Source organism: Thunnus maccoyii, chromosome 19, assembly GCF_910596095.1.
Source record: "Thunnus maccoyii chromosome 19, fThuMac1.1, whole genome shotgun sequence".
Classification (NCBI taxonomy): domain Eukaryota; kingdom Metazoa; phylum Chordata; class Actinopteri; order Scombriformes; family Scombridae; genus Thunnus; species Thunnus maccoyii.
In genome coordinates, this window is record NC_056551.1 from 14,410,484 (window position 1) to 14,437,605 (window position 27,122).

A 27,122-nucleotide genomic window follows, 5' to 3' on the forward strand; every position below is an offset into this window, starting at 1 on the left:
AACTCCTGTCTACATCCACCAGGCAGCATCTGAAAAAAAAAACACTCGTCAAACTACGTTTTCAGCTTCAGAAGAAACGATCCCCTTCTCGTTTTTTAAGTGCCATATGAATGTGTAACTGTCTTTTGTTTAACCCGAGCAGGCAGGCGACAGATAAAAAAAAAAAAAGTCTGTTTACACGTACGCCGCAAAGAATCGGGTGTTTCGGCTTCCTTCGTGTCACGTCTGCGAACTCGTAAATGTTTGGTTTCCCCCCTTTCAACTGCAACACTTACAATCCTACCAGTGTTTAATGTTTCCTACGAGTGTTTCTACAACCCAGGAGATCTACTCGTTGTAGCTCTTGAAGGTTGTTCTTTCTTTCAAACTCATTAAGATTTAAAAAAAAAAATATTTGTGAATGCACTCGAGGCTTGCACTTCTGCTTTACGCCCTCTCTCAGCCAATCAGTTTCCCCCTCTCAGCCTCAAGACCAAGTCAGTCATTGCTTTTCATTCATTTGAATTGATTGTGGAGATTTTTTTTTTTTTTTTTTTCCACCAGTGATGTGTATATTGTATATGATTACTTATTGTACAGAAGATCTAAAAGCTTTTTTATCGTCACAGGGGTAACACTTTTAAGATGCATCTTTCTCTCTCTCTCTCTCTTTTTTTTTTTTAACAAAAAGACTGAGTATTTAATAATATTTTCAGGGATCTGTAAAAGGAATCTGAGGGTTTAAAAGGCTGTTTATTTAAAGATAAAAAAAAAGGTCCACTGTGTACAGGAAAAGTCTCCACCTCCCTTTTTGAAAGATTGTTTCTTGTAGAAACGTCTTCATTTTCTGCCTGTTTGCTTTGTAATCCTACAATGTGTAAATACTGTAACTGTGAATACTATATAAATATATATATATTTTTGTTCCCCGGGGATTTGCTACACAAACACAGCTCAGAGATCTATGTAACATATGAGGTGAGCGACGAGCTGGGTAGCAGGAAATTCAGCTTGTGTCAAGCTTTGTTTTTTTTTTTCTTTTTTGTTTTTTTTTTAATTTTCTGTTGTAAATTCTATGAAAAGTTGTTTGCGGTGTGGAGAAAAAACAAAAAGGTGCAGAATCGGCATGTGAAGAGGACTGAACAGTCAGCCTGTTTCTCATGTCTATTTATTACACAACAAATGTATGAAAAAGGAAAAAAAAAAATGGAAATAAAGCAGTTTTGCATACATCCATAAACGGTGGTGGTTTTTCATGAAGACGGGAACAAAGAGAATTAGTGATAGATTGATAGTCTGAGATAAAGCCGCACAGTCCTACTGATGCTGAATTTTCATGAATGAAATCAGCTGACGAAACAATGACTCCGTGTCCGGCAGGTCATGTGATTCGTTGTCCTCAGACACACACACACACACAGTCAGGATGTTCACACTACAGATAACTGACTGAGTAATAGAGTTTATTACAAATAAAGGCAAGCAGGACATATTTGATTAAAAAACAAACATTTGTTTAATTTAGGAGAATTTGTTGTGTTAAAACTGTAAGTGAATAATTCTTTATTTAGCATTTTTCACAGCAAAAGCGACACAATACCTCACATTAAAAACATCTAACAAGCATGATAGTGACAAGATTTTTATTTACAAAATAGCATATTGAAGCTCCTTCATGCAGTAATTCATGATCCACCATGTGACTGAGGTTTTTCCTTCCAGCTGGACTCTGCAGCAGCTGGTTTTTCGGAGCTGTTTTGAAGTATTTTGGAGAGAGTCACAAGTTTGTCAGAACAGGTCCCAAGCCAATTCTCAAATCTTTTGAGAGTTAGTCTGACTCTTCTCCCAAGTCCTCATGAACAAATTGCAAGCTAAAAAACAATCTGATTCATTTTTTTTTTTTTTTTTTTTACAACCCCTGAGCAGAAATCCAAATGAACTGGAACCCAGTACTCTCTGTTCTTGTTGGAGAAAGTGGATCTGCACCGGTGGACCGTGTCCATTTATTTCAGATTTGTCCACATATTCAGCTTTAGTTTTATTATTGATTCATTCTCTCTAAAGGTTTGTCTACCTCCTGAAAATCCTCATGGTTGCAAGTAAAAAATGTTATCAAATTCTGGCATCAGAGAAGCATCTTCTTTTCTTTTAGACACTCAACTATATACTAATACTGGATGAGATGGGATTGTTACTGTAAGGACACATAACATTTAACATTATTTCTCTTTTTGTCTTCAATTCTAGGGCGGCGGTGCTTAAATCTCTGTATAATAAACTGCACCTGTGTATTTAAATTTAAAATGTTACAAAAACTAAAAGTTAAAAACAAAAGATGTCAGTGGGTTGAGGTTAGAGACCGGCAGGATGAGTCTGGATCGTCTGGGTGCCCTCAAACGCAGCACAGGTATGAATGTGTGTGACTGAGTGAATGTGAGCGCAGCTGCCAGTCAAATTTCCCTCCAGAAATAAACATTGTTTTTTCAGCTGTCTGAATCCTGAGCATTAAAATCAGCATGCCATTTGAACATTTTCCTTTTTATTTTACATAGCTGACACAAAATCCCTTTAATGCAAATACGTAAATATGTATTTGTGTGGCTTATTTTTTTTAGTTTATTGGGTCAAAACTTGTGATTTTAATGTTTTTGCTTTCAAGTCTTAAGTCAAATCAAGTGTTTAGAGAGTCCAGTATCAGATAAATCAACTCTCAGGTCATTTTTGTGGCTTAAGTCTGTCTCGAGTTAACGGTTCTGCTGATTTTCGCTCATCGTTTCCTCCTCTGATTAAAGCTTTGACTTGTTAATCAGTGAGTTCAGCTGCTGTTGTGTTTGGTTGCAGTGAAAATCTGCAGCCTGACGTCACCCTCGCCCAACCCCGAGCTCACATTCACATAGTCCAGAGAGTGAGAGAAAGGCTGACAGTGTGTGTGTGCGTGCGCGTGCATATGTGTGTGTGTGTGTGTGTGTGTGTGTGTGCCGACCACGAGGCCGTATCAGGAGGAGGATGGTGTGACCACAAGCGGAGAGGATGGGCTAGGAGAGCATGATGGGAGCCTTTTTTTTTTTTTTTTACACTCGTCTCCAGCTGCTGAATGATATCAAACACACCAACAGATGAACACACACACACAAACACACACACACACACCTCCACACCGAGCCGTCTGATTGGTCAGACGTTATCAGTCCAACTGTGCTCTCTTGTTTTGTTGGTTTTCTTTCCAACTCCTTTGATAAACATGGACCTTAATGATGTTGAGCAATAATGAGACCAATCTTAGTTACAACCAACAGTTTAGCAACAGTCGCACATATATAAAAAAAAAAGAGGTTGTCCTACATTCTTAAGAAACAAACAAAGAGCAAAAAAACTGTGAACAAACCTCCACAACAATGTGTATCTAGATGAGATGTGGGGTGTTCAAGTCCAAGGACCCTCAAATCCAGATGTTCCTTGAGCCAGATCTCCAAACTGAAACAGTTGGGTTTCCTCACTTTCCACTGGATGAGTATTGTCTTCTTCACTGAGAGACATGCCGGTCCAATCAGCACCAGCATCTGTCCATCTTACTGCCCAGTAAACACACTGTAAGACAAACTGGAATATTTACAAATTGGAATTTCTAACATCAACTCAAAATCTGTTTACCGCTGAGTGATGCGTCAGTGTCCCGTCACACAGTCATGCCAACAGAAATCCAAAACATTTGGATGTATTTTCTTTAATGTTTGTGAAGTTATATTCGACCTAAATATATTTTTTAACTGGATGTTATGTTTTTATTGTTGCACATTTGCTGGTAAAGAGTGACAAATTCAATAAGATTCTTCCACAGGTGATGTGCTGTCACAGACTTTTTTGTTTTGTTCTGGGAAATCATGTCTTTTTTACCCTTAGATGCATATGTGGGTTTGTGACTAAACTATTTCAACATGTCATATTTCAGGTGTTGCTCAAAGATCCTCTTTATGACATCTAAACATTGACACTTTATTTACCTCTTTTACAGAAGAACAGTTTGTGTGTCATTACCAAAACCTTCAAAAAGTGGACCAAAAATGACTCGTATGCATTTTCTATGGACGTTCATGGGAACTGTTCATCGTTATAAGTTATCTCTGTCAGGTATCTACAGTATTTACTGTGAACCACATCTCTGTCATTAGCATCAACACTCAGATGCATCATTTTACACAGCATGTATTATGTATATTTTTATTTCACTACATTTTACACACTCTTTGCACATTTATTACAACTATGTTGAAGAGAATCTGATATTACAATCATATTAGCCAACTGGAGAGATAGAACCTATATGTTTGTAGTTTGATAGTTTGATGAGAGCTTTAATTAAGCTGTTTATTGATTGATAGATGGCGTTCTGTATGTGTTAATGTCCTGTATACGCTGGACGGAGTCAGTTTTAATCAAAGGACTGCTACTAACACTCCAGTTCATTGAAGGAATGGGGAGGTGTTGGGTGGAAAAAGCCACAGCGTAGCGACACGAGAGGAGAAAATAGGGTCTAGTGGAAAGAATGTCAGATCTGATAAAGTAAAAGTCAGCATGAAGTAAACAACTTTGTAAAATGCAGCACACCAGCGTGCAGTGATCACAGCCAGAAACAAGCTGTCTAAAACATAAATGTTTTCTAATATTTTCTCATAAAATGTGTATAAAAATGACAAATCTTCAATAATTTTTGAGTGAAATTCAGATAATTACTTATGAAGAAAGTATATATTTATTATTAATATGAAGAGAGTGCAGGTTCCAGTGACCTATCAGTCATAATTAACAGGAAATGGTCACAATGTCAAAAAAAAAACCTGGTGTTCATGCCTCATATTTAAAGGTTAAAGGTTTAATTGCTGCCAAACGTTCACAGCACAGTCAGTATTGTGTATTTAAGTGGATTATGAGATGATCAGCTGTAAATGCGATGTTATTCTTCTCTCCTTTATGTGAGGAAACAGCTACTCATGTCTAAAAATGTGTCTTAATAAAGTTGTCAGTGATGATTTTGCTATTAATTAAAGTCAGCAAGGTTCATATGTGATTTAAAGTATTTACATGCAGTTACTAAAGTTTTGAAATGATATAAAGAAAGATTTTCATTCCTAGTCTCACAACAGCATACATTCACATCTATGATTTATCCTCACTTTGACATTGTTGCAGTATTTACACAGATTTTCAGCGCTGTTGCACATCAACATCTATTCAACACCTGTACGCACCTGCTGACGTGTGTGATTTTAATATTTCATGCCGCTGACACACCTCAGCCGCAGATTTTCAACTCATCGGAGCCTTTTTTGCATGATCTCCATCACCTCGCAGAGCAGGAAACGATGCAAACGGGGAAAGCAAATGTCTCTCGCTACTCAAAAACAACAACAGCAAACGTGACATTGAATAAAACATGTTTATTGTTTGAATACAGAAAATGTTATAACACATTCAGTAAAAAAAAAGAACTTTAACACTGATATTAAAGCTCATATTTGATATTTTATCTTGCAGTTTTTCATTCAGTGTTGCCTATTTGCATGCTTGAAGCCCTTCTCTACATGCTGCTAGTTTACAGCGATGCTCGGGGGTCCGGGCAAATATGCAAATTGAATTGACACACAAAGCAATGATGCACAGGCTCACACACAGAATATTTTGCATGTTGGATGCAGGAGAGCCGGCTCATTAGAAAAACATTACTTCCACTTTATTTTAGGTCTTTTTTCTTAATGGGCTCTTTGTTCTGCGACAGGCCTTTTTTTCACAGCGGATGTTTTGACTTGTCACAGCAGGAGAAGCACAGGTGTAATTAATCACGTTAAACGATGGCTCGGTTCCATTTAAAGTTCATCAGCAGGTCAAATGGAATAGGTAACACTTAATATTATTAATAATACCTGTGGTTTTCCTGTTATGACATGTCAAATGTCTGCCAAGAAGAGACCATTATAGGAATAGCTTGATGCAGTAGAGCAGACGTTGTGGTTTGTTTGGGGTTATAAATAACTTTCAGTACTTTCTATCCGCCTCTATAAATTCCAGCTGACTAGACTAGACTTCAAGGTGAGTTGCTGCCACCACATACAGTTTGCTTTCAACTTACACTTTGAGATCTGTATTATAGAGACATTTAATGTGAACAACAGCCAAAGATCTTCATGATTAATACTTTCTATTTGCCCTCCCTTTTCTTTTCAGCCATGCTAGCAGCATATACAGTGTCGGTCTGTCAGCCAGTTCAGCACTTTGGTCCAGACTGAAATATCTCAACAACTATTAGATGGACTGCCTTGAAATTTTGTACAAATGTTCGTAGTCCCCAGAGGATGAATCCCTCTGACTTTGGTGATCCTCTGATTTTTCCACCATCACCTTAAACCTTGACTTTTTTGGGGGTATTTAATGAAATATCTTGACAACTATTGGATGAACTGCTGTGAAATTTGTTTCAGAATTTGTCCAGTTCTTTGTTTTATGACCAAATATCTGCAAAACTCATGACATTCCCGGCTGTACTGGGTGTTACAAATGACCTCTGACCCCAACCTCACCTAGCCAGCTAATGCTAAATGAAAAGACAGTTTATATTAGGATTATACCTTTTCAAGAGCAAGCTATAAATGCAACAGGTCATAAATGCATATAAAACATGTTTGAACACCAGTGTTCAATTCACATTGTTTTAACTGTTAGTAGGTTAAATGCACAAATGGAGTTAAATAATCCTGCAGACAGCAGGGTACAATCACAAAACATTTAGTAACAATCCAACATATTACAGTACTCTTCTTCACAGTTTGTTTTTTTATGTTTATTCTTTGCTGGAGCATTTCTACTGATGTGAAAACTCTACACGGTACCTCAGGTTCAAATAATAAACTTTACTAACTCCTACACGTTGCTTTCAGGGTAAAAACTGAGTGGCAAAAACATTAACTCATCTTTGTAGTGTTTCAACGCAGCGCTAAAGTCCAGAGATAAAAGCTCCCAGCAAAATGATTTGAAGCAGATGCACTGACACGGCTGACCTGAGGGGATGACTCGCCGTCCCTCTGAGCAGTTTGGCATCTTTGGACGCAGAGACGATGCGACTGAAGGTGGGATGGATGTGTCTGAAGTTGTTCTGTAGAGGTGTGACCTGCTCTGCGTCTTCCTCTGTGGAGAAGATCTGTGAGGTAAACTGAGCCAGCTGAGGAGGAGGAAACATAAACATCATGTTCAATCACAGCACTCGTGTAGAGGGTATGATTTGAAATGACTCAAGAGACCTACTTGAGACCATGAGATGTAGATGGGGACCTCATACAGGGTCCAAACAACCACTTGAGAACACGGAGGAGTGGTGAGGCTGCCGTAATAACGATAATACTGACTCATGTTGTGCTTCGGCAGAAGGCTCATCAGTGGAAATGGTTTGACTTTTGCAGTTTGGCCTTGGGGAAGGACACACAGCCGTAATGAGAACAGAGTTACAAATAACAGAAAAGAAGCGGAAAGGACTGAATATTTTGTCTCTCTTCCAACCTTTGTAAGCAACAGAGGACAGTTTTTGTGATATGTGTCCAAAATGCACATTGTCTGCGTAAACAACCTGCAAAAAAAACACAGAATCAGGATTTTTTTTGACTGAAAATAACTACAAATGCTGTAAAATAAAGTTTTAAATTCAACTAACATCAATGAAGAATCCAAGAACAGCGAGCCCCGTTGGATCATCCAAGGCCGCCGACATATTCGGATGGATGGACTTCATGTTGACAACGTGCATCTGGCAATAAATTTAAAAAAAAAGACTTTTAAAGACATTAAAGGGCGGCTGCACACAATCAGTTTGCCAAATCAGTTGTTTTGTGACAGTGTAGAGCTGTCTACTGACCGTACTGTACCTCCATTGGGTATCTGCGTCTATCCATCGTGTGCTCTGAGCCGTTAGTGGCCGGGCCTCCCCAGTGGAAGTGCAGCTGGACGGTGTGGTACACATCTGGCAGGCCTCCGCCTCTCACTGACATGCCACTGCTGACCTGCAACACGACTGTGAGCACAAACATGAGATCACTAACTCAAACGGACAATAACACACACACACATACACATGTGCGTGACGACATCTGCTGTATATTCACCAGAGTGTCCGTCGTTCTTTAGCGTCCAGTGGCCTGTTTGGAGCATGTCGAAGCCCTCCAGATGCAAAGGCCCCAGAGACTCATTTCTGGTCATCTCGTGGTCCAGATTGATGGGAGAGTGGTGCTCTTCGAGTAAAGGGTGACATGAGGGGAACGTGTCTCCCCATGCGTAAGGATCTAAGGGTGGCAGAGAGACCACATGAGCCCCAAATACACCAGTGGAAGACTGTTTCTCCCAATGGGGTTGCAAGATAAATCTGAGGCGTCTCGAGATTATTATTGTGTCAGGAAATAAGAAAAATATTGATTCTGAAAGTTCATTCTTGATGTTGTCTACCAACAAGGTCCCTTTAGTAGCTGTTCTGGAGCTTTTGACTGTAACACACAATCTGTGTGAAAAGTTATTGGAATTGTACATTTTCAGTGTAATTTTCAGTTTTTCTGAGTGCTTTAAATTACTTATTTTGTCAACAAATGTTCCTAAGGTCAAGATAGAGCAAAATCCATCTACTGAGGAAAATCATCTGATATGATAGAAAGCTCCAGAACAAGGACTTTGTGTTGTCAGTATTAGAAAGATACTGTTCTGCCACTTAAATTTAAATTATTTTGCGCTTCACTTTTCTCTGTTCTTTGCCTTTTTTTTTCTTACAAATTACCCAGTAGTTAAACCTCTTGAGGCCTTTGACAAATATTCATATTCTACAATCTGAGAGCTTCAGAGTAAAAAAAGTCACTCGTTGGATGATTAAAACCTTTTCAGCCTGTAATGAAGGATCGCAAACAGACACTGCTTCATTTTAAGGTGCCACCTGCCAAAAACAGCTACACACTTCATTTGGATTTAATTTGAATTTTCAATAATAGAAACAGAACTTTTGTAACTTTCCCAAACTGTGTAAAATTAGTCTTTTTTTCAGTTGAATAATGTCTTTAATTGGCCGGTAAGGTCGTCTAAGTTATTCACACACAAGAAAGCACACACTTTAAATATTCAGCAAGATATCAGAGTCTTTGAGTTTTTAAATTAAAGTGTCACTTACCACAATGTGGTTCATTATAACAGTAGTCATCTGGAATATAAAAATAGTAACATGTTAACATAATTACTCCGTCCTCCTACTGTATTACCTTAAATTGGATATAAATGACACATTTATATTTTCTATATGAGACTCAAGCAGCATCCTCACCTGAATCCACGTACGAAACAACGATCACCAGAAGAGCAGCAGCTAAAATCATGGTAGGATCCCGCGGCGCGACGACTCCGGACAGGTGTCAGTATATCTGAGGTAGACCGAGCAGCAGTGGAGCCGGAGGTGAAAGCCGAGTTTTATTTATTCTCCCGGTCTGATCAGTGAACCGTGTCATTACCAGTCTAGTGGTCTTTTCTGATCAACAGGCTCATTGATGCAGGGACAGCTTCACTTCACCGCCCCCCACCCCCCTTCCTCCTCCTCCACCCTCAGCATAGATGCCCAATGACTAGTAACAAGACCCATTCATCCCTCCACCATGGGAAGAGGCAGAGGATGTGTAGCGCACTGAATTAAAAGGTATCAGAATTTAAGGTTTTTCTTTAAAAATGCTGAACTGTTTGTGTATTTTCAAAAAAAAAAAAGGTGGAAATACACAATTCTAGTTTAAAAAGAAACATTACTTTCATCACTTTATGTGAAAGCACATTTTATGTATGTTTATTGTTAAACACATTAAAAATAAAGGGAATGTTCACTAATTTCCTGTCAGTAAAGTGGATTATTGTTGAAATTTTATGCTTTAATATAAATGACTTTAACATGTTCTTTCCAAAAATGTGAAAAAAAAATGATGAACTACTTATGTAGCACAAGAATGTGTCCTTAAACTTGAAATATAAAAGCTCAGATTCACATTCTGACATAACTATAATACGTTTTTATGTGATGTTACATTTTCCCACCGTCTCATAAATCCAATCATCATGGACAGCTCAGCGTTAAGTGTTACGTCTCTCCCATCCAGGAATAGATTATGTGATTCTGTCACTACTTGGCCCGTGTGAACAAAGCCTCTTTTCTTGCTCTCCAGCAGGGTATCACTATCTCTGCTCTGGCTGCTGCCTTTATGAGTCACAGCGAGGTGCGCTATATCCACTTTCTTTAAATTATCTGAATCTTTTTGATTGCTGCCGTGGGTTGGGATTTAATCGAGACAACCTACGTCTCACTGTTAAGGGGAAGAGGGGGATTTTCCCTTCCATCCCACCTTAATCCTCTTTGACATTTGGTCACAAACGCAGACGGGAGGAATTTCCTAAACAAGTCACAGAGCGGCTGAATGTCGTGATTGATGAGGCTCGATGTAAAGTTCAGTCTGTGTTCACACTGATGCAAGAGTCGTCCTTCATGGTGCAATTTATTTGGCATTTGATTAGATGTACATCTACCTCAGAAAAACACAAGCCCCCCCCGCCCGCCCCCACCCCTGTAAATTTAAAGGCTATGAAATAAAAGACAATGAAAATGTAGCATCTGTTGTTTTATACATAAAACATTTCAAATCCAGTAAAATGAGTCGTCACACCGCCATGGTCGAGCACAGAAACTACAGTGTAAATGCAGCTGTTTGGGTCGTGGGCAGGTTTTTTTCGATGCATACGGAGATATTAAACTATATGCAAGAGTCTTTGAACCTACTATACAGGACTGACCGTTTTGGCTGTTTCCATTAAAAAAAACAAACAAAAAAAAACAAAAAGAAAAAACATCTGAACAAAACAAAAAAAATCTCTCAGCATGCCAAAAGATAAAAACATGCACTGCAGGTCCAAAAAGCAAGGTTGAAAAAATAAAAACCAAACAAACTTGATGATGGGAAAAAAAACAAAAAAAAACAAACCAGTACACCATCTCCTATACACACATGCATGTTACTTTTTTCCCCACAATTTATGAGAACATGAGTTTGTTTGTTGGATAATCCACGGTGGATTGTCGATGCCAAAAAAAAAACAAAAAAGAAAAACAGGGGAAAATAAGCTTGACAAAAATAATAATAATAATAATAATAATAATAATAATGTTTTATACACACAGTACATTCAAACATGAGATACGCAGATGCTCAGACACACAGTTTTTCTCGAGGCAGATGAAAAGCAGGTTGAATGCTGGTGGTTGCGGGTCGCTCTGACTCCGACCTGAGCTTCTCGGGCCCGACGATCTGACTCCTTCATTCATGTAAAATTCATCCTTGAGTGAATCAAACGATTGTCGTCATAATAGGGGGTCTAACTCGCTCCTAATATGCACTTTACACTTTTTCCTTTTATTACAATTTTTTTTTTTTTTATCCCATTGAGAAACAAAAACGGTTAGACCCGTCAACACCAAATCAGAAACAGACTCGCAGCTGTGGTCGGTGACGTCACCTTCATCAGTAGCTGAAAACATCATCGGTAACTAAGATCACACATAAAGACACATCAGCGATGGAGTGGCAGCATCCAAATGTGACACCTGACAAATTGTTCTCCCCCCCCCCAAAAAAATAGTTTTTCCCGAAAAAACAGAAAAAAAAAAACCTGATTTAATGAACAGATGAGCGTGCAAAACATTTTAGCAAATACACAGTTCATGATAAAGAAGAGATGATAATGTAACAATGGGACCATCTGCATGATTCAGTGACTTCATGATTGGAACAGTTATTTTAAATAAATTGATTTTTTTTTTTTTTTTCGAAATTCAATGGCAGGATATCATCCCTAATCTTAACACACATATACTTGAAAAGCTTCATCGCTTTTCAACGGGGAGTTCAGACTGCTTCTATCCAAGAATAAAACAATCGAGATTACAGCCTGCGGTCATAAATTATCAAAAGAACACAATACCAAACTCAGATTTATCAGTACCACAACATTCGTTGATACATAATGCTTCTGTGCCAGCATTACCTTATAAAAACCCACTATAGGAGGGACCTAACCGTACCTTCTTGCAATGTTAAACTACAAAACACCTTTTGCTGCAAATATGCGCTATAAACCTGGAAGACAGCTTCATGTATCAGACTAATAAGAAAGTGAGGGGACAGCAGGGTTTTTTTTTATGAGCGAGTAGAAATCCAGATGTGGGACATGCCGCGACAGGCAAGGCTGATAAGAATGTTATTTTAGCCTGGAGACGGACAGATCGATTCAGATTCATCCGCTTGACTGACGGTATGATGCAAAAAAAAAAAACAACAAAAAAAACAAAAACGCACAAGGAGCACAAGCTGGCTTCATTGTCCCGTCTGTCATTCTTCGCCTTGTGCTGGACACACACACACACACACACAAGTATAACAAATCTGACTGGCACAGACCTGAGGGGGTATTTACATCAGGGCTTCTCGACCAATCAGGCCAACTCTGAGATGTTTGGAAAGCTTTGCTCAGTCGATGCGTAAAAGTAAAAGTGCAGCCATCTCAGCCTTAATGTAGTGTTTTTCTTCTCTGTACAGAAACAGTCTTCTCTGCTCCTTTTGATGCCAGTGTCTTGAAAAAAACTCTGACTGCAGAGCCTTCGCAGAGTGATCCTCAAAGAACCAGGCGGCTCCACCTCCTGATATGCCTGTACAAACTTTTAACTCTCTCTGCAGTCAGCATTTTTGATAAACGACAGATCAGTCTGCTGCGTCCTCTCCCCGGCGCAGTGGGTGGAGCAGAACACACTCGTGACCTTCCTCAACCAGCAGGGAATGTCCTGCTGTCCGTCTGCAGTCCTATACCATGGTGCTGAGGGAGGAGGCGCAGTCTGCGGGCATGGGAGCGGGGGTGTGGCCATCTGTCGGGGTGTCGGGCCCCACCAGGAGGGTGCTGCTATCTATGGAGTCCTCCCTCTCCTGAGAGGACGGCGCCAAGTCTGGCACGGGACCAGAGGTGTTGGAAATGTCGGCCTGGAGCCCATCTACCATGACGTTCATCTGGCTCGGAACCATGGAAACCCCGCTGTGACCTGCAGGTAGCGACAAAGAGAGAAAATGAAGACTCTCTTCTGTACATAATGAGATAGATGAATAACTAAAGAAAGGATCTGCGCCTACCGAGGTCCACGTAGAGGAGGCTGTCTGGGTTGATGGAGGCTTCGTACGGAGGAGGGGGGTCATCGGGGTGCTGGATGTCGGGGTATTTGTAGGCTGCATACGGCGGAGGAGGCTCTTGGAAATGGAAAGCGCCGCCCTCTCCATCATCAGACAGATGCAGGGGAGTGAGGCCGGTGCCAAAGGCATCCGGGCCGTAGTCAAAGCCTGGGACTCGTCTTCCAAGGTTAAAGTGGTGCACTGAGCAAATAAAAACAGACAGATACACAGGACGATGCTGTTAGACAGCACTGAGAATGCACAAACACGTCTTATTAAAAAGAAACCCTCAATTACAGCATAAATTAGATCAGCAAGAAAAAGTAGAGGGTTTTATGTGACTCAGGTTTTATGGAAATGGAAAGATGTTTCCATCAATAGTCTTGAGCTGCAAGAGTTTCAACTGTTTAATAAGCAATGACTGTTTAGTTTCGAGCTCAGAAGCTGAAAATAACACAAAATAACACTTGTGCTGCAGTTACAGTGTTTTAACTGACACTAAGTATGACAGGAAAGCCTCATTAAATAACCAAAGTATTATCAGTCAGAGAGGGGTGTGTACGAGTGTCCAAAAGGCTTAATGCTTACAGTTCCCACCAATCAGTGTTTCTATGCGTTCGCGCCTCCGCTGACGGAGTCTGTGCACCATGAAGAGCAGCAGAGAGAGGATGAGGAAGGATGAGATGCAGCTGACGATCAGTCTCATCCCGCTGGCCATTGAGTCAAACAGACTGTTTCCATCTGAGTAAAGAAAGATGGAAAAATGACAAAATAAGAATATTACTTCTTGCAAGCTTGTTTAAAATAACAAGTTGCTAAAGGCTAAAAGTTTCTGCTGGCTGAATGTTCTTGTGCACAAGAAAATATTTTGCTGAGATGAAACACTGCTTTGATCAGTGCGATGTGTCAGTACCTGGATCCAGGCAGGTGAACTTGCAGCACTCTTTGGGATCCTTGCGGAAGTGCTGGCAGCCCTGCGGCCGCTCACACAGCGCGGCCACGCACATCTCAGGCTCGCCGTCGTGACATGTGCAGCTCAGACACGGGTCGTCCCCCTTAGGGGTGAAGTAGTAGCCCTCGTTAACAACGTTGTCTTTAATATCCACACACGTTTGTCCTGTTGAGGAAATACGACATTAGGGCAAAAAGTCAAAAACAATCATATGACTGTAATGAATGACGTCTGATGGACAAAACACAGAACGAGCACATACTCCTCTTGCAGAGAAAGGGGAACTTCTTGTAGCAGTTCTCAGCGTGCCAGCTGTGCAGACCTCGTTCATTCATGCTTTTGATCTGAAAGCGTTGAAGCTGGGCGCAGAAGACGTTGTCCTGGGTGGGAGACGCCTCCCCAAAATTGGTCAGACCCTCAGGTGGGAGAAACACCTGCATAGACCCTGCTCAGAAAATATTTTAAAGCATTACAACACTTAAGTTACAGATCAGTAGTTAGCTTTCTGTTTTTTTTTTAAAAGAGCAAATAAATCTTAATTACCTTTATATGCTACCTCCCAGCGGCCCTCGAGAGAGTGGTTCTGATTAGTGATCACATACTGGTAGCCTACCCAAAACCTTAAAGAAAAGGAAATTACAATAATGTTTACATGTACTGTGTAAAACGGTTTATACGTCAATCCAAAGCCAATATTGAGCACTTTAAACTGCCGCTACTGGCCACTAGATGGCCTGCAACAAAGCACAAAGCATCATCACTGACACCATCCTCTGCTGGGACATGCTGAAACTAGACTCACAAGTCAGTCTCTAAACACTTTGCTCAACCTGAGACCGAGGACAATATCCCAGCTTTCCTTGTTAAAACTGGGTGGAAACAATTAGAGAGTTTTTAAAAAAAAAGCCATTTATTCAGAAATCCCCAGATGATCGGTAGGCTGGGAGATCTCCGATTGTCTGGTATCGCGAGACTGTGCTGAAACATGTGACTGTAGATTTTATATCATATGAACTAAAAAGATCAACAAGGGCACAACATGGGGTTTGATAAGTTAGAAAGAGAAGCAGACAGGAAACTTAAATGTTTTAATGTCTAGAGATTGAGCTGCTTCCTCTGTGACTGAATAAAAAGCTTGACGGTTGTGATTTCAAGCGCGCATGTTCAGCCAGTTAAAGTTCATCACACTGTATTAACTTGTAAATGTCTGCAGAAAAGCACAAACTTCTGATTACACAGTAAAAACATCCATACAGTTAAGCTCTTTCAGGAACTTACAATCTAAAACTTCTGCTTGTATGTGGAGCGACAATTCTGATGTTAAAACATCTTTCAAACAAATCACAGTGAAGTAAAAACTCACTTGCACTGATCTCTGCGCTCGCAGACTTTGTCGTCAAAGTCCACCTCGATCTTCAGTATGAACTGCAGCTCCTCGTTGGTAACGAACGTGGCCAATGAACCGTTGACTTTCTGACAGGTGTCCACAGCCTGCCAGTAGTTTTCATTCCTCAGGTACACTTTGTAGCAGCTGGCTGTCTTCTCGTAGTGGTGCCACCCGCTGGGGCATTTCTCTGCGGATGAAAAAGAAACTTTAGCGTCATGGTTGATGAAAGCTGTGTACGCGAACATAATGCAGATTCAACAACCATATAATTAACTACAATCAAGTGAGGGAGAGTTAAGCGCTTACTGTTGAAGCGCACAGGCTGAGCCACACCGATGACGTCTTCCACCTGGTCATATCCGTTGCCGAAACGAAACCTTTCTTCCTTTATAGCTGCAAAAACAAATGACTCAAAGTCAACAATCAATCATCAGTTCTCCTGAACTTTGGATCATCTTTTAGTGCAGATATTGGTTTGTATTGTGCAACCTGTTAAAAGCCTGTGATGTAATGAAGCACTGTCAGGCCGCTCCTGAGGTTATCAAAGCCCACACACATAAAGTGTTCGCCAGCCAGAATAAACCCCTTTTCATTTGTTTGATAGCCTGACAGATAAATGGATAAACTGTCGACGCTTTTAAAGTTATCTGTGTGCACAAGCGACAAAACAATTCAGCTACAAGTTCCCATGTGAAGCTAAAATATCCATTTATAGCTCTTGGATAACTACCTCTTTCTTTCACTTGTTATCCACTTCATGTTTTTTCTGATCAACATTTCCGCCCGTGTTGAGATACATCACTTAAGATAAGAATTTAGCAACATGCAGTTTGTGTCATGACAACCATCTGTGTCTCAAAAACATGATTGAGGAAGTTGATACAGATTTGGGAAGATAAAAGCAGAACCAAAGCATTACTTAAGTAAAATTAAAATTCGATGAAATTGACGTCAGGATGAATCTCCTGTAAATAATCCTCTCAAGTGTTGAGCAAGTCCTCGGTTTTATGCAAGATTAGGAAGGAGGAAGGGGAGTCCTGCTAAAAATGACAAAAAAAAGAGATGCATCACTGTGCCTCTTTTTGATGTAAAATTCATGAAATTGGCCAAATACCAACAGCCATATTTTAGTTTACCCACTTTTCTTAGTTTAGCAGTGCTGTGTTTTAGTTTGCAGCACTGAATATACAAAAAAATGAACAGGTAGAATTGCTGCTCTTAAAAAAGGGGAAACATAAACGCACATTAGATTTGTCTTTTTTTGTGTGAATAAAAACGCTGAACAAATGCAGGCTGATGTTCACTATTACTTGTGTGCTGAAAATTTAATTATTTACAGGTAGCACTAAACCCGATCAACTAAAATAATCTCAGCGTTGATTCATTCCAAACTGAAACAAATCTGCTGACAGATCGAGCAAAAAAAGCAGGAATTACTGGTTACAAAAATAACAATAGAGGTTACCTCTGCTGCACCGTTTGAATTATTGAGCAAGAGCAGCTCCTCGAATTCAGACATTAAACTGAACTGAAAAACATAACTGGTGACATTTTGAGAATCTAAAAACTAAAAACTCTCCAATTTCTTTAATTTTATGATAATTATTTCTATTCTACTTTGTTTCCTCCATCTTTAGACTGTATTATTTATGTATTTTGTATTAATGTACAATGTAGAATAACAGCGACTGTTTGCAGCCTGGTTTACTTCTGTACTTTTGTGTGTGTGTTTTTTTTTTTTTTGCCAAGAGTGTATTTACAGTTTCCTCTTTTCAGTTTTCTCCATTATGAGCTTGAACAGTTTCATCTGGTGTTTGTCTTGCTTGAATTTGTGTGAAGGATTTCTCCACCATGCCATGTTATTCAACAAATAGCTAAATCTCAAACCAGATTGATTTCTGTGTGTGCTGTTGATTCAGTCGACAATAAGGCCTCACTGAGGCGAATTGAGTGAGCATTGTTTAGGGTTTTCTTGCATTTAACCATGAAACCACAACAAGTCTGCACATTAGAAATGGGCTTAAACATAATGTTTTTTTTTGCTTATGATCACACAGATTATACTGTATATGCCTTTGTGGTAAGCAACCATTTAATTGGTGAATAAACATTGTTCAGTGCTGTTGTTTATCTCTAAACAATTCCTGCTTTTATTGCCTGTTCTGAAATTGTACTTTTACTCAAGAATAAATGATCCAATGTAAAAACAAAAAAAACTGTGTTGTTGGCAGGCCTGCAGTGTTAACTCAACGCATGCACCACTACTGCTGTATGGAGGTCACATGCTGTACTCAATCCTTTCAATAATTCCCATTATGCGGTCAGAGATCTGGGGATAAGGTCTCTCTGGATTTAAGAAGGGAAAACAATAGGATTTCGGTCAAAAGGCTTTGCGCTGAAACATCGATGCAGTGTTGAAGAGATCAACAAATGGTAAACAAAAACACAGACACAGACACATGTGCAGCCACTCAGAATAAAACCCAGCCTCCCCTCTGCCATCTGACGCTGTCAGTCCGGAGCTGCCGGTCCTGCATTTTGATTCACTGTTGGCTGAGGACTTAAAACCACGTCTGAGCTGTTTGGTTAAAGCAAATCAGCTGCTGTGTTTGGGGGTTTTGTCGAGTTACGCACTGCTACACATACTATGAATGTGTCTGGGTCAAAATACATCACTTAACCTCTCTGAGTACTGCTTGATTAGATCCCAGTGTCTTAAAGGCATTTTTCTAAAGCATTTTTCTGTGTATTCCAGCTGTGACCCCATTGTCCAAGTGTGAAAAGGCGCCCCGTGTCGCTATTCTTTCCAGAAATCAATGGTGTTATGGGTGTTAGGTAACAGGGTGGCTGTAAAAGGGCTTAAGTGAGATATACTCACGGGGACAGTCCATCTCGTCGCTCTTGTCCTCACATGCTGTCCAGCCGTCACACTGCCAGGACATTGGGATACACTGCATCTTCCCACTGCGGCAGGCAAACTGCCCAGGGCTGCAGCGCTGCTCTGAAATACGACAAGAGAGTTCGTGTGGTCATACCTGCACGTGACTAAGCCTTTTTCTATACAAGAGAAAAACGTTTTAAATTAGAGTCCAGCAGAGGAGTCGGTGAGGCCACGTGAGATTTTATGGCAGCTAATAAAAGGAAAGACCTTAGATGGTGATGGGGTGAAAATTAAGGGGATGGAATAGATAAAACTGATTTTTAATGTTCTTCCCGAGAGCGAACAAAGAAATCACAGTCAAATAAGACCGGTAATAAATGAACTAAACCAGCAGCAAGTGGACATTAAAGTGTAACATAATATAGGCTACATTTCCTTTCAGCCTTTTTAGCTCATTCGCCAATTTAATATACAGAGACAGCAACAGAAGGGGGAAAAAAAAGATAACTGGTCAGACTTAAGAAAAGGGAACCTGGCAAAAAGGAAAATCCGCAGTGGTTGATAACTCAATATGTTCAGATTAGTTCAGACAAACTTAGAAATCCACCAAAAGAACATTTTTCTGTTTCATGTCAGTAGACAAGTTTGATCATGTCTTAAAGCTACTGCAGTTCATTTTTTTTTTTTTTTTTTTTTTTTTTTTAAATCAGGCCTCTGAAAATAAACCGACTGACTGTTAGGAAGGAAACTAAGAAGTGGTAAACCTACAGCAGACACACACTTACACACACTCTCTATAGGCCTTTTGTCCGCTTTTATCCTCCAGCAACACCGTTTTGTGCTAAGTGGGTCTCCACGCCATGTGTGATTAACATAAAAGATGCCTTTGCATCAGGGCTGCCAGTGCCGAGCCTTCCCCATGTGATGAATGAACGAGTCCATTGAGGGACTCAAACAAGACCCAACAACGTTATTGATCACGGGAGAGGAAGTTCAACGGGCCTTGTTTTGAAATAGGTCAATAGATAAACTACATTAGCTACTTAGAAAAGGATTTAGAATAATAAGGGATGACTCTTCCTCTATTTTAAAGTACTTTTAAAAAGTGAGACATTAAGATAATAAACAAATCACAGGTCTTTTCAAACTGAAGGAGTTTTTTTTTATATTCTAACAAAAAGATCAGACAGCTACACTGAAACACATACTGCTTGCTTACCTGACAATAATCTTGCCAGAGCTAGCCGCGGACCTGAAACAAATAGAAACAATAGAGTGAACTATCCTGTATGAGAGTGTGATGCCAATTTTTTTTTTTTTTTTTTGCACTTGAGCCAAAAAAAAGGACAATATTCATCCTGTTGTCTGTAAGGGAATCTATTATTTAAGCTGTCAACACTTCTCTGGCATTTGTCAGTGATTTCCCAAGCTGCTTGCACAGTACAGGGTGTATTAAACCATCTGTTCTTGGTATACAGGTGGCTGTGTTTACCTAAAAATGAAGCTGGACCACCCACTCACCTCACAAATAAAGCTACACTATTTACTTAGATAAACCTCAGAGCTATTTCAAGACTGTGACTGTTGTTTCATCTGTGTACCAACCACCTTAGTTGATGTACTCAAAACACACCGAACGACGTCAAACCTAATCTGAGCTTTGACACAAAGATAAAATAAAACTGGTCTTTTGTATTACTTGGAAATGTACTGACAAATTCAGATGTCCCACACGATTATGGATGTACTCTTCAAACCAGATGTCACACTACATCCTGTTTATGGCCCAGAAAAGAAATAAAAGTTATTAAAATATAATAAATAAAGTTTTCACTTTGTATAACATACAGACCTGTGAAGTTATGCTGTGAGCTTCAAGTTCAAAAAGTTCACATAAGGTGATTTTTGAAGGCCTTCACCATTTCCCCACTGGACCCAGTTTAAACCAGTGTGAGACTGCAAAACAATGTTTATAGTTTCAGAAAGCTAAAGCTACATTAAGCTGTGCTGTTATTAACTATAAATGAAGAGGAAAACAAACATTTAAATATAGTCTGGGCTAAAAAAAGTGAACCTTTACGGCTGACCTCAACGCCAATAGAGGTGTTTTGAGAGCCCTCTAACACAGCAGACGTCACCTTGTCTTAGTTGATGCTAAGTGGATTGAGACGCATTACAGGCCTGTCTGAGTCTCCTGGGACTGAGTGCATTACCGCTGATCCCATCAAACCTGAATATGTGTCAAAATGATGGATAACATTAGAGACTACATATCCCGAAAACATTAGAGAAGATTTGCGATGTTAATAATTAATGTAATAAACGTTCTTTGCTTTAAAAGATGACAAGTAAATCTGAAGTTCCCTGAAAGATATTATAATAATGTGAAAGTATAACATATCCGTCATATTTAACTCTCGCTCTCATGCTTTGTACATTTGCTAATTTTCTGCAGACATCAACACATGAGCTTTAAACACCTTCACTGGAGCGTTTTCCTGGCCTGTACACGTCTGCCAGGCGATGAAACAAATTTTCTGGCTCTTTTCAAGTTAAATCTACACTTTCTCGGGGCTAAAAAAAAATAATGCCCAATTTGTGCTTTCTGATGCACGTGAGCTCTGTTTGAATAAACTCTCGCTGCCTGCATGCATCAATATTTATGCTTTCTGTGCTTTTCCTGCTCAAATATCCACATGAGCAGATTTTATTCAGATACCAGTGCCGAACCACTCTAGGTTATCAGATATTACTTGTTGAAGGCACAGCTCGAGCATTTCTAGATTAAAAACAGCCTTTATCTAAAGCTATAACAGCTTCGATTTGAAGTGCACTTCGCGTGCCATTATCTGAGCCGCCTGGTGATTGGAGTATCTGAATCAGCTGTGGTCAATAGCTGATTGAAAGCTCTTTTTTTTTGCTCCCTTTTTGGCAGGGACTTCACACATTTGATTAAGAGGTTAATGTTTCGGTTTTTGTGATGAGGCAAGCTAGAAGAAGACCGCTAATGGCTCATGATTAACCACAAGAAGTCCTATGCGAGGTATCATGCAGAGGTCTGTTTGTAATTCCTAGATCAAGTCTGAAAACCAAAGGAGACTGAGACTTTGGAGCCACGACTCTGGAACGACTTCTCAGAGGAGAACAGGCAGGCATGCTCTGTTTCTGCTTTTAAATCTCTCTTAAAAACGCACTTTTTCCAGAGTTGCTCTCTCTTGAATTGGTTATTCATCTGTTTTTTAGTAATTCATACTTCAACTGTCATTATTACTGTAACAATTCTACTTTTATTTATCTAGTAATTTCTCGTTTTTATGTCTTTGTAAAGCACTCTGTAACTTGTGTTTCAACAGTGTTATATAAATAAAGTTATTACTGTTAAACATGCTTGACAGTTTATATGGTTTGCGTGCACACTGTGAAAGCAGGATAATAATCTAGAGCTATTTCTCTCACAAGCTTTGAATTTTGTGTCTACAAATGAGTGAACAGTAGCTACCCTGAGAAAAGTGAGCCTCTGAATCTCTTACATAACCAACAGGAAAACACAATAAAGAATAAGAGACTGCCCTAACCAAAGTAGAACGGCACAGCGAACTGGCCTTGTGCACACACACACACACACACACACACCCCATCATCTCCAACCACTGATGATTCACATCAACACTGAGACTCGCTGTTAAAAGCAGTGAGTGGGTACAGGCACTCATTTCTTTTTCCTTTACATCTCACATTTAAAAAACTATTTATTTTCTCAACAGTGTGTGGATGAAAGCACTTAAAGTCAAACTCCTGCACAAACCAAACTGTTTTGCATAAGTGTTGACACTTTTATCACCACACCATCAATACTTAAATGGTTAACAGAGAGAGGATTCATTTAAACAGCTGATGTGTTAAAGAGACGATAAGGATGATCTTTACTGACCTAGAGCTTAACATAATCTATCTTGGTGGGACATCAGGTCCAAGGCCTCGTATTGTCATCCTGACTGAAATCTTTCTGCCCTGTAGCACTCTTCAGTCTCCCGTGACGTCTCCATTTCCTTCACACGCACTTCCCGCTGCTCAACAATACAGGACAGCGACATGGACAAGATGTTGCTAACCATTTCAGGTGCCGTGGCGTAAAAGCCGTGTGCTCGAGCCAGAAATGTGTAGAAGGTCAGAGCTGTCCCACAGCTCCCTGCAGCAGGAAATAACTCTTCTGTGTTCTTTTACTCGTTGCTAATGTAGGCCAATAAAACATAACTCTTTAAATACTTAACTAGGCAGAATAACATTAATTTTTCCAATTTTTAGTATCTGTTTTACTGCTGATTGAAAGAAAAATATTTATTAAACACTTAATTTTTGGTGGATCATTTTTCACCCTTTAAATAACCTACTCAAGGATGAGAGTTATGCTGTATGTATGAGTCAATGGCTCTGAGGACTACAGCTAGGATGATTTTATGAAAACTCATTAAGAACAATCACAATGGTGCCATAATTTAGCTCGATATTTGGAGAAGGCTTCTGATGAATTTCAAGACTTTATTAACAAGCTGTATAATCTCCTTTACTGGTGCTGGTAGCTGCCAGAAAACACTTAACTGTCAAAATAATTAACACAGCTTATTTCTCAAATGTTTACTTCAGTAGTCTTTCAAAAAAAAAGCACATCAATGTAAGAATTAGTGACTGTATTTCATATCTGCTTCATCTGGGTCACTGCAATTTGGGTCAACCGTAACTGTAGTCTTGTCGGTTGGGTATCAGGTAAAAAAAATAAAAAATCTGACTGGGTGTCGACGGATGTTGCCTGCCAAATGTTAAACTATGGCCAACTTTTTGTAAACGCAAGTGCAGTCTTTTCGTGAGACAAAGTTAGCAGTGTTGAGCCTCTTTACATTTATTTAGAATCTGGATTGAAGTAGTCCAGCCTAATCCAGGCTTTGTAAGTGGCCTACAAATGCTCCGTATCTGCTGTGCAGTCTCACATTCAAACCTACAAGCTGCCTCCAGCTTCTAATAACACATTTATGACTGTTGTGTTTAAGTATGTACGTAAGACCAACTTGACAGTAAGTCTTTATTTCTCAACTTTTAACCCTGCTTTGAGTAGGAAGTTGAGAAACACAGTGGGATAAATTGCCACAAGTACACATTTCAGTCAGTCTTATGCTGATGGACAATGTATTTATGATCACATTCATATCCTTTAATGGTTTCAAGACTACAAATCACCTGACATGCATGTGTTTGTATCACGGGAAGAACATACAGCCACCACGGAACACATGTGCACTAACCACCGAGCCACCGTACTGCTTTGTCATGTGTATATGATGATATCCATTCCTGTTTTTACATTTGAGACATACTTTTGCACTGTTATGTAGTGTTATGTGTAATGTGCATTTACGAGTTAAATCACATATTTTTATTTTAAAGTATCATTAGCCAAACTGCATGCAAATTTTTGTACTTTAAAGTTGCCTAGCGCAAAAGGTAAAAGTCCAGACCTAAAGGTACAAGAATGAAGGCTTTTTTTTACAAATATCTGAGTGTGGAAATCAGCTAAGCCAAATATAAAAGTTTGAAATTCGTCAAAATCAAGTACTGATCGGTGATTCAGAGATGGTCTGAAGCAATAACTGTTTATGTGCCTCTGCTAATCAGATTTTGTAAGACACCGTGTGACATGAAAAGTGTTTGAATCTTTGAATTGAATTATATTACAGCAAACTGGATTATTCTTCAGCTTAATGTCCAAGTCATGCAGGCATCAAGCTTCGGGAAGCTCGCCCTGCAATTGATGCGCACCAGTACTCTGCAAAAAAAAAAAAAAAAACAACTTCTCCAAAAAATCCTGTGAAAAATACAAGAAACTATGGAGTACCTGTGTAGGAGCACTGGCATGAAGGTCACAGTATCACCCAAACAAATAGCAGAGCACGAAATACTCTATTCAAAAGTATTAGGCACAAAGCTGAGATATAGATGGATTACCCACTCCACTTATGTAAACAAAAAAGGTGTTCACTTAAGAACACTGCAGCAGATAATGAATTCAATTCACCTTTGAAAAGGTGCATAATTACAGCTGATTACACTCTATAATTGAGTGAAATGAACCACAGAGAGCCTCCTAATACGAACTTAATATCTGCCCGAGAGCTAAAGCTGCAACACAATGTAACACCAAGAAGCATGCTGCGTTTTTGTTGTGTAACATGTTCTCAGGGCAGGCGTTGCTCCTCTGGATCGGGCCAAACAATTCTGTGTTTATCCATAAATTGAATTGATAAGTTTCTCCCTACCACCCAACTGTGAAGATCACAAGACAGAGCCTAAAAGAAAAACCCCGAGATGCATCTGTCTTCCTGCTGATAAGAATGTATCCAGGGACAACAATGTATGTATTTGCATTTGAAGTCAGAATACATGCCTTTTGTGTCAAACATGTCTTAAAATCTCAAGTGGATTAAGCCGATATCGTATTGAAAGGGGCCAGATTTTGCAGGAAGGGATGCAATCACTTACTAGAATTTAATTTTGTTTTATTCACAAATTGTGTACCGTATTGTGTCTCTAGTATGTGCTGCAGCTGTGACAATACATCAACCTGGGATACATTTTTTCCCCATTTCGACATATAAACTTACAAATCACATAAATGAAGTTCAAGGCATGTTTATGACAGTGTTACGACATTGTATTGCTGTGTAGTGCAGTGTTTGTCAATCCTGGTCCTGGTGCACCTCTGCCCTGCATGTTTTAGACGGTTCCCTGCCCCAACACACCTGATCCAAATTAATGTCTCATTATCAGGCTTCTGCAGATCTCGATGAGGAGCTGATGGTTTCAATCAGGTGTGCTGAAAGAGGGGAAACATCTAAAACATGCAGGGGCAGGGGTGCCCCAGGACCAGGGCTGAAAAAAAACACTGGTGTAGTGTATCAATCTACTATGTTTAACTGTGTAACTAATGGATGAGTCAATGAGAAGCAGAGGTTTTTGATGCAGGAGCATGAATCTCTGACATGCATTTCAAATTACATCTTCACGGATAAAGCGGAGACCGACGAAGGGATGTAGTTGAGGATAAACACTGTTTACACATGTAGACGAATACAGACACCCATCTTTTATTATGAGTCAATATATATCTTTTTGATAGTTTTCCAATACAGCTGCATCAGTTAGCTAGAGTCAAAACTACTTATAAAGAAAGGCAACGGTCTTTATATGAAAAAAAACCCCAAATAGCGTTAATTGTTGTTTTTTTTTTCTAGAAACAAATGTGGCTAAGTGGGCTGCACTCGCTAGGTGTTTGTCGTTTATAATTTGCCGAGTGAAGCTTTTAGTTGCCTAATTTTTAAAATAAAAAAATCAAATACTGTCACAGTGCCGACGGCAAGGGGTCAAGCCACGCCGTCCAGCAGGAGCACAGCTGCGGTTTAAAAATCACCGGAGCCCGTGGTTTCTCCAACAGGCCTCCTCTCCTGACCTGCCGCTAGCGTTACAGCTGTAATCCCTGTTTCTCCCAGTTTCACGTCGAGCCGACGGGAATGTATGCAGAGGAAGAAGGGGGGAAAAAAACACAACAACAACTTGAGATTTATTTACCTGTCCGTGGCGGGTCCGTTAATGTGAGGACGAAGAGAAGAGAGAAGAGGACGAAACTGCTGCTGTCAGCCTTCGGCAACATTTATCCTCCATTCATAGTAACTCCTCTATCCAGAAATGTAACAAATATACAGAGGATCTGCGCCGCCGTCGACCTCTTCGGATTTATAACGTTGAACGTTTAACTCGATTTACGCCCATTTTTTATGCGCCCAAAGCGGCAGCTAACGTAGAAAAATAACGCCTGAAACGCATAGTCACAACGCACAGCGACGGTTTAATCTGACCGAGCAGCTAACGGCAGCCAACTGGCTCAACCGTTAACGTCCTCTGCTGCTGCTCGGTGTGAAGCGGCGCTGATCCAAGATGGCTGCGTCGTCCCATCACAACAATCCCAATCATGCAACGCACAGGCTATCAACCGGAGGAGCTGCCGGGGCGGAGTTGAGCCGATTATACCCAGCGTGACACACGATAACTAAACGTGTGTGTGTGTGTGTGTGTGTGTGTGTGTGTGTGTCCGTTTACATTATTATATGATGAATCCAACCCAAAAATATAATCGCTGGTTGACCTGAGTGTGCAGCGCTGACGATGGACGCAGTTTATCACAGCAATCATGAAAGGGGCTGTTATTGTAGTACTAATTAAAAAACTAATTACATGTGACAACATCACTTACCCCAAGGTCATAAATGAACATGACCCCACATCATCAATCACTCCAGCCAAGCAGAGATTTATTCTAAGTCATTATTTTACTAAAAACACTCATGAAATTAGATTTGCCTTTTACTTTTGGGGTCCTTTGTGACAAAATAAAGCATAAATATGCATTTCTACCCTTAATGTGATCATGTAATTTTCTCTATTTTATGGTCTTCCTTCCCTTCTTGGGGCAGTCTGACCTATTTGACCTTGTGAGATGGCCCATGGGTCAAACTCAAAGACTGCAGTTATCATAAGGGGTCAGTCCCTGTCCCTGTCCTTTATGGGAATTCACAGCCTACTTTTGTAATCATGATGGAAGACATCTAATGTCTTAACATC

At 39.9% G+C, this 27,122-nt stretch overlaps 2 protein-coding genes across 3 annotated transcripts; both read right to left on the reverse strand.

Moving 5' to 3' along the window:
• Positions 1-5,491: 5,491 nt before the first annotated feature.
• car15 (carbonic anhydrase 15) lies at positions 5,492-9,767 on the reverse strand. Its single transcript, XM_042395402.1, has 8 exons — positions 9,317-9,767; positions 9,167-9,196; positions 8,124-8,300; positions 7,887-8,032; positions 7,676-7,768; positions 7,525-7,591; positions 7,273-7,433; positions 5,492-7,189 (listed from the first exon to the last, which is right to left on the reverse strand). Exons 1-8 carry the CDS (start codon positions 9,366-9,368, stop codon positions 6,965-6,967), a joined length of 951 nt encoding a protein of 316 aa, XP_042251336.1. The 5' UTR covers positions 9,369-9,767; the 3' UTR covers positions 5,492-6,964.
• An 864-nt stretch (positions 9,768-10,631) lies between these two features.
• dgcr2 (DiGeorge syndrome critical region gene 2) lies at positions 10,632-26,492 on the reverse strand. Of its 2 annotated transcripts, XM_042395400.1 has the most exons (11): positions 26,073-26,492; positions 19,675-19,707; positions 18,453-18,575; positions 15,881-15,967; positions 15,551-15,761; positions 14,731-14,807; positions 14,450-14,632; positions 14,149-14,352; positions 13,824-13,976; positions 13,200-13,436; positions 10,632-13,111 (listed from the first exon to the last, which is right to left on the reverse strand). In XM_042395400.1, the coding sequence occupies exons 1-11, from the start codon at positions 26,152-26,154 to the stop codon at positions 12,879-12,881; spliced, it is 1,623 nt and encodes a 540-aa protein (XP_042251334.1). In that variant the 5' UTR covers positions 26,155-26,492; the 3' UTR covers positions 10,632-12,878. The 2 variants fall into 2 exon arrangements, with proteins under 2 accessions (XP_042251334.1, XP_042251335.1); XM_042395401.1 differs by lacking the exon at positions 19,675-19,707 and having other exon boundaries at positions 26,073-26,491.
• Positions 26,493-27,122: the final 630 nt, after the last annotated feature.